This window comes from Arachis ipaensis, chromosome B09 (assembly GCF_000816755.2).
Source record: "Arachis ipaensis cultivar K30076 chromosome B09, Araip1.1, whole genome shotgun sequence".
NCBI lineage: Eukaryota > Viridiplantae > Streptophyta > Magnoliopsida > Fabales > Fabaceae > Arachis > Arachis ipaensis.
In genome coordinates this window covers 70,335,891-70,344,343 of record NC_029793.2, presented here as the reverse complement: position 1 = coordinate 70,344,343, position 8,453 = coordinate 70,335,891, and the positions used below count along the sequence as shown (strand labels likewise).

Below are 8,453 nucleotides of genomic sequence, written 5' to 3'. Positions count from 1 at the left end.
TGGCCACTTGTCCAAGCAAGCAGTGACTGAGAGGCCAACCAATGCATTGCCAAGTGACACCATTCCCAACCCCTAAGGAGTGGAAGAACTTTGGTAAATGACAAGAAGCCAGCTGAGAAAGAAGCCACCAAGAAGCCAATAGAGGATGACAAGGCCAGTAGCAGTATAGAGCCAATGACAATTGAATAAAAGAACCAAGAAAGGCTCAAAGAGAAAGAAGAACCTCAAGCTTCAAAGAAAGAAAAGGAGGTCATGGAGGAACAGTCACAAGAACAGAGGACCATGGTGAAGACTCACACTCCCTCCATTCCATATCCTCAAAGGTTTAACAAGGAGATCAAAGACCAACAGTTCCCTAAGTTCCTAGAAGTGTTTAAGAAGCTAGAGATCAACATCCCACTTGCTGAGGCTCTAGAACAAATGCCTTTATATGCAAAATTCCTCAACGAGCTTATCAACAAGAAAAGGAGTTGGAATGAGAAGGAGACGGTCATTCTAACACAAGAATGTAGTGCTGTCATACAAAGAGGTCTTCCTCCAAAGCTCAAAGATCTAGGAAGCTTCATCCTATCCTGCACTATAGGCAACAGAACATTGGACAAAGCTCTTTGTGACTTAGGAGCCAGCATCAATTTGATGCCCCTCTCACTAATAAAGAAGCTTGCAATAGAGAAAGTCAAGCCCACCAGGATGTCACTCCAAATGGCTGACAGATCACTTAAGATACCAAATGGGGTTGTGGAAAACTTATTAGTGAAGATTGGAGAGTTTATTTTCCCTGCTGACTTTGTTATCCTAGACATGGAAGAAGAGGGACATAGTTCAATCATATTGGGACAGCCTTTCTTAGCAACAGCAATAGCCATCATTGATGTGGAGAAAGGGGAGATGACCCTCAGGGTGCATGATGAAAAGATGATCATCAATATCTTCAAAGCCATGCAATACCCTCTAGAGAAGGAAAGGCATATGAGAGTAGAGATGATAGAAGAAGTGGAGGAGGAGCTACTGGAAGATGACAACCAGGAGAAACAAGAAGAGGAAATGGAGGTGGAACAATAGTTCATAGAAGAGGAAGTGGTAGAGATCTCCATTGAAAGCAAGGCAGAGGAGAAGCCAAAACAAGAGTTAAAGCCTCTCCCCCCTCATCTCAAATACGTGTTTCTTGGAGAAGCAGAGGCCCTGCCAGTGATCATAAACTCTTCCTTGAACATGAAGAAGAAACAAAGCTAATTGAGGTGCTGAAAGCTCACAAGACTGCCTTGGGTTGGACAATTGATGATATCAAAGGCATCAGCCCTGCCATTTCTATGCATAAAATTCTATTGGAGGAAGATTCAAAACCTGTAGTTCAACCCCAAAGAAGACTTAACCCGACCATGAAGGAGGTGGTTCAAAAAGAAGTGATGAAGCTATGGAATGCTGGGATAATCTTTCCAATCTCTGACAGCTCATGGGTGAGTCCGATTCAAGTTGTACCAAAGAAGGGAGGAATGACAGTCATCTCCAATGAGAATAATGAGTTAATTCCCACTAGGACAGTGACTGGGTAGAGAATGTGCATAGATTATAGAAGACTGAATGATGCTACAAGGAAAGATCACTTTCATCTCCCATTCATTGACCAGATGCTGGAAAGATTGGCTGGCCATGCCTATTATTGCTTCCTGGATGGGTACTCTGGGTACAATCAAATAGTGGTAGATCCTAAGGATCAAGAAAAGACTTCCTTTACCTGTCCATTTGGAGTTTTTGCTTACAAAAGGATGCCCTTTGGTCTGTGTAATGCCCCTGCAACTTTTCAAAGGTGTATGCTTTCTATATTCTCTGACATGGTGGAAAAATTTTTAGAAGTCTTCATGGATGATTTTTCTGTCTTTGGCAATTCATTTAACACTTGCTTGCATTATTTAACTCTTGTTTTGAAAAGATGCCAAGAAACTAACCTGGTATTGAATTGGGAGAAATGCCATTTCATGGTTCCTGAAGGGATAGTTCTTGGGCATGAGGTTTCAAGCAAAGGTATAGAAGTTGACAAAGCAAAAATAGAAATCATTGAAAAGCTTCCTATACGTGTTAATGTGAAAGCAGTAAAGAGTTTTCTTGGACATACTGGTTTTTACAGGAGGTTTATCAAAGATTTTTCAAAAATAACAAAACCATTGAGCAATTTGCTAATGATTGATAGTCCTTTTATCTTTGGTGACAATTGCAAGCATGCCTTTGAAACTTTAAAGAGAAAACTCATTACAGCACCAATCATCACACCTCCTGATTGGGAGTTACCTTTTGAACTTATGTGTGATGCAAGTGACTTTGCAATTGGTGCTGTATTGGGGAAAAAGAAAGACAAGCTGCACCACGTTATATATTATGCTAGCAAGGTGTTGAATGAAGAACAGAAAAATTATACCACCACTGAGAAAGAGCTTTTGGCAATTGTATATGTATTTGATAAATTTAGACAATACTTGATTGGTTCAAAGGTTATAGTGTATACTGATCATGCTGCTCTCAAGTATCTAATGTCTAAACAGGATTCAAAGCCAAGGCTTATTAGGTGGGTGTTGCTGCTACAAGAATTTGATATTGATGTTTGAGATAGGAAAGGGAATGAGAACTAAGTAGCAGACCACTTGTCAAGATTGCCACAAGAGGTTACTCAAGCTCCATATTCAGTGAACGAAAGCTTTCCAGATGAACACCTCTTATGGGAGGAAGGTTGGAAACTACAAGGTTGGAAGGAAGATCCCTCAAGAATTCATCAAGCAGCAAGTAAAGAAGCTGCTCAATGAAACCAAGAAGTTCTTATGGGATGAACCATTCTTATTCAAGAGGTGTCCAGATGGAATGATTCGGAAATGTGTTTCTGAGAGTGAGATGAGAGATATACTATGGCATTGTCATGGCTCAGCTTATGGTGGACATTTTGGACCAGAAAGAACAGCAGCCAAAGTACTTCAAAGTGGATTTTATTGGCCAACCATATTCAAGGATGCTAGAGAGTTTTTTCATCAATGCAATGAGTGCCAAAGTGCTGGAGGATTAACAAGAAGGAATGAGATGCCTCAGAAATTACATCTTGGAAGTAGAACTCTTTGATCTTTGGGGAATAAATTTTATGGGCCCCTTTCCACCTTCATATTCTTTCAAATACATACTTGTGGCAGTAGAGTATGTCTCAAAGTGGGTGAAAGCTATAGCAACAACCACATGTGATGCACAAATGTCCTTCAATTCCTTAAGAAGCACATTTTTACTAGGTATAGAGTGCCAAAGGGTCTTGTCAGTGATGGTGGTAGTCATTTTTGCAACAAACAAATGGAGAAATTACTTCATAAATATGGGGTGATGCATAAAGTAGCTACACCATATCATCCACAGACCAATGGCCAAGCAGAGCTTGCAAATAGGGAGTTGAAGAGGATTTTGGAGAAAACAGTGGGGAGCACAAGAATGGATTGGGCCAGGAAATTAGATGATGCTCTCTGGGCATATAGGATAGCCTTCAAGACTCCTATTAGAAAGTCACCTTTTTAGTTATTGTATGGCAAGTCTTGTCACCTTCCTGTAGAGCTTGAACACAAAGCTTTTTGGGCCACTAAACTCCTCAACCTTGATTCTCAAGCAGCAGGAGAGAAGAGGTTATTACAATTAAATGAGTTGGATGAGTTTAGACTGGAAGCCTATGAAAATGCTAAGATATATAAGGAAAAAGCTAAGAGATGGCATGACAGAAGGACCTCAAAGAAGGATTTCAAACCAGGACAGCAAGTACTTTTGTACAACTCCATACTCAAAGTTTTCCCTGGCAAACTCAAGTCTAAATGGACTGATCCCTACTTGGTGACAAAGGTTCTTCCTTATGGTAGCCTTGAATTACTAGATGAAGCAACAAAGAACAATTTCACAGAAAATGGTCACAGGGCAAAGCATTACTTGGGAGGCCATTGGGACAAAGAGAAGGAGAATCAGAAATTAAGCTGAGCAAGAATGAAGGATGTTAAGCTAGTGACATTAAAAGAGCGCTTGTTGGGAGGCAACCCAACCTAAGGTAGTTTTCTTTTCTTAACTATTTCAATAAGAGGATTAGGTAGTTTTATCTGTATTGCAAAGAGCTAAGTTTGGTATTTGACGTTAGGATTTTTGCTGGTAAAGAATTTTATAAAAATAGTCGCGTTGTAGATATAGTTTCTAAACCGACAGAAATCCCTTCGTACAAACGTTTTGGTTGTCACAAGTAACAAACCCCTAAATAAATTGATAACCGAAGTATTTAAACCTCGGGTCGTCTTCTCAAGGAACTGCAAGGAAGTATGTTCTTATTATTGGTTATGAAGATTGTAAATTGGGGTTTTGAAAGTAAAGAGCAAGTAATTTAAATTAAAATTAAAATAAATAAATGACTATAAAATAAACTTTTGGCAAGGTATGAGGAAATTGGAAATCCTATCCTAGTTATCCTTATCAATGGTGATGAGAATTGAATCTAAGTCCCACTTAGTTAACCTTTACTAAAGCAAGGGAAGATCAAGTGGATAATTAGTTTGATCCTCAGACCCTAGTCAATTCCTCAGAAAGAACTGGGATTATTGAAGTTCAATTCAATTAACAAAGATAACAATTATCCATCATGTTGAGTTTGATAACTCCTGAATTACTGATTTCTTAACCAAGACCAAAAGGGGAAAAGTAAATCTACTCGAATAAAAACATCTTCAGATTGGATGTAACAGTAACATAAATAAAAGAGAGCAATCATAAACTGAAATACCTCAATTAACATTAATTAAAAGAATTATCTGTAACATAGAAGAGTTCATAAATTAAATTGAGAAAATAAATAATTAAAAGAAATATTGAACCTAATAAAAAGGGACAATCATGAAAGCAAGAAAAATCCTAAATCCTAATCCTAAAAGAGAGAGGAGAAAACCTCTCTCTAAAATTACATCTAAATCATGAAAGTGACTAATTGGAGACTCTCTTTTGACTGGATGCATTTCCCCACTTTATAACCTCTAATCTGTGCTTTCTGTACTTGGATCTGGGCCAAAAAGGGCTTCAGAAATTGCTGGGAGCATTTTCTGTAATTTCTGGTGCGTGGCCTCTGTCACGCGTCCGCGTGGGTCACGCGTCCGCGTGGGTCACGCGTCCGCGTGGGTCACGCGGTCGCGTCATCTGGAGTTTTTCTTATCACGCGTTCGCTTCGGTCATGCGTCCGCGTCATCTGCGTTTTGCTCGTGGCGCGCGATCGCGTCAGTCACACGTTCACGTCGCTGTCTTTTCGCGCTGGGCATGCAGCCGCGTCGTCCACGCGTTCGCGTCGCTGCCAGTTTCTTCAAAAACTCCATTTTGTGCTCTCCTTCCTTTTTTGTATGTTTTCTTTCCATCTTTTAAGTCATTCCTGCCTTAGAAGATCTGAAACTACTCAACACACAAATCACGACATCGAATGATAATAAAGGGTAATTAAAATAATTATTCTTAAAGCACAGGAAACATGTTTTTCACATATCTCATGTAATAAGAAACGGAAAGTAAAACCATGCAATTAACATGAATAAGTGAGTGAAGGATTGAATAAATCACTTAAATTAGGCACAAAATATATCATAAAATATGGGTTTATCAGTGTTACACACCAAAATAATTTAAGGGTGAATGAAGGATGCTAAGTTTGGTGTTCCACCAAAAATCTCATAAAAAGACTTTTCACCCTCTGCATAACTGGTTACTAGCTTCAAGCAATAAGGAAAACCACTAAACCACTGTCTATTTTCTAGTTTTTAGCCTCATTACTTTCAACAAAACCACAAGATTTCATGTAACTGATGCATCATAGACAGTAGCAAGGAACTAAGTTTGGTGTTCCCTCACCAAAGTAAGTTCAAGTTCATGCTAACCATTTGCCTAAGTGCTTGGAAAAACAAGCAACTTTCAAAAAATTATGCAGAAAAAGAAAATCAACATCTTCAAAGAATCACCACCAAGGGAAATGCAAAAGTAAAAGATGATGATGACAAAAGGGAAGCTGCAAGACACTCCTGAGAGGTTGTATTGTCACAAAACTCACTTTGCTTTGAAACGTTCTGCAGGAGAAGTTGCTGGTTGCCTTGATGTTTAGTTCAAATAATGCAAAATTTGATGTCTGCACTAGTATGAATGCTTGTTATCACTCATATGCTTTAAATTCATGTTTTGTGTCCCTTTTTGCATCAATAAGACAAAATATTTGGAAAAGAAAGTGATTGTCCAATGTTGTAGGAATTAGAATGAGACTTGTGGTGGTAATTGCTTGATTAAGATGAGGAGCTCAAAAATAAAAGCTGCATAATAGAGTGTTCTTTGTAGTGTGAACTTGGTTGCTGTCATGAAACCTTTTATTAATGAAATTCCCTGGAAAATGAAGCAAAGTGATAATGAAAAAGAAAAGAAAAGCCAAGAATTGGCAAAAAAACGAACAATAAGGCTAGACACCAATAGCTTGGACCTTAAGACATATGTCTGTGGTGCTTTTTGTACTAGGATATGCTTGGACAATTAGGTTCTGAGGAGTCTTTTAAAACTTAGTAACTTGGATTAACTAATCCGGGATTACCAACCGAAAGTCCATTATCAAGAGTAACCTAGCTACAAAGCATTTAGTGATCCAAAGAGATGCTAGGCATCAATGTTCCTAAGAGGATTTGTGAGCCAAGTGTCTGTAGTGAAGAAGTGTTGAGCAAAATTAAGCCTGCAACATTTGACACTGAGTTATCCTTAAGAAATAAGCTTATTGAGCAAAAGAAAGAAGGAAAAATCAAAAGGGATTAATCAAAAAGCAAGGCATTATGACAGCAACTCTAGTGAATCCTCAAAGAAGCATTCCGTATCTTTCAGCAAAGAATAAATGAGCTCCATGTTTGTCTGCATGAAACCCCATAGTCTTAATTCTATTATCTGCTAAATAAGGACATGTATGCTTGAAGAACGAAACTCTCGCGCGATCTAGAATTTTCACAATAAATTCGTGTTGTAAGTATAGCTTCCAGACCGACAAGAATTCCTTTCTTACAAAAGTTTGGTTGTCACAAGTAACAAACCCCTAAATAAATTGATAACCGAAGTATTTAAACCTCGGGTCGTCTTTCAAGGAATTGCAGGGAGGTGTTCTTATTATTGGTTATGAGTCTTGTAAATTGGGGGTTTTGGAGTTTGGGCAATGGGCATAGATATAATTATAAATTAAAGCAATAAAAAATAAATAAGAGATTTTATGTAATTAAATTAAAAGCCTTGACCCGGAGAAGATTAATCAGAATTTTTATCCTTGTTGGATTTCTCAAGATTAACAGTAATAGGTTGTTGTTTCTACTTAGTTATCCTTTACTAAATAAAGGAAAATTAAGTTGGGAGCCAACTTCTGTTCACAAGTCCTAATCCTCTCCCTTGGAAAGGATTAGCGTAGTAACTAGAGTGCTAGCCAATAACTTTCAATTACCAATTAATTCTTGAGTATTCCAACTCAAGTGTCTCCAAATATTAATCAACTCCAAAATCAATTTGGGAGTCTACTCAGTTAATATGAATACTATTTTCATAAATCATAAAAGAAGTAAAAAGGAAACATGGTAGTTAAAATTCGATTGAAAACAATTAAACAAATAATAGATTTAAATGGAAAAATATTATGGAATAAATGTAGAATATAAGAATCTTAAATTAAAAGAACATTGAACCTGGAAATTGAGAAGAAGAAATCCTAATCCTAAAACCTAAGAGAGAGGAAAGAGCCTCTCTCTCTAGAAAACTGCATCTAAAACCTAAAATTATGTGAATATGAGTTAATGATCCATGAATGAATGGATTTCCTCGCTTTATAGTCTCTAATCTGTGTTTTCTGGGACGAAAACTGGGTCGAAAACAGCCCAGAAATCGCTGGAGAAGAAATCTGCCACGTTGGTTTTTCGTCACTGCGACGCATCCGCGTGGAGCACGCATTCGCGTTGACTATCTGTACGGCCACTATGGCAAATTATATATCAAATCGAAGCCCCAGACGTTAGCTTTCCAACGCAACTAAAACCGTATCAATTGGACCTATGTAGCTCAAGTTATGATCGATTTAGTGCGAGAGGGTCAGGCTGCAGTTCCTTCAATTTCTTGTATTCCTTCCACTTTTGCATGCTTCCTTTCCATCCTCTGAGTCATTCCTGCCCTGTAATCTCTGAAATCACTTAACGCACATATCAAGGCATCGAATGGTAATAAGAGAAGATTAATATTAGCAAATATAAGGCCAAAGAAGCATGTTTTCAATTATAGCACAAAATCAGGAAGAAAAACATAGAACCATGCAAATAGTATGAATAAGTGGGTAAAGAGTTGATAAAAACCACTCAATTGAGCACAAGATAAACCATGAAATAGTGGTTTATCAATCTCTCCACATTTAAACATTAGCATGTCCT

At 38.0% G+C, this 8,453-nt stretch overlaps 1 protein-coding gene across 1 annotated transcript; it reads left to right on the top strand.

The window, feature by feature from the left end:
* LOC107615579 lies at positions 253-1,062 on the top strand. Its single transcript, XM_016317631.1, has one exon. The coding sequence runs from the start codon at positions 253-255 to the stop codon at positions 1,060-1,062; it is 810 nt and encodes a 269-aa protein (XP_016173117.1).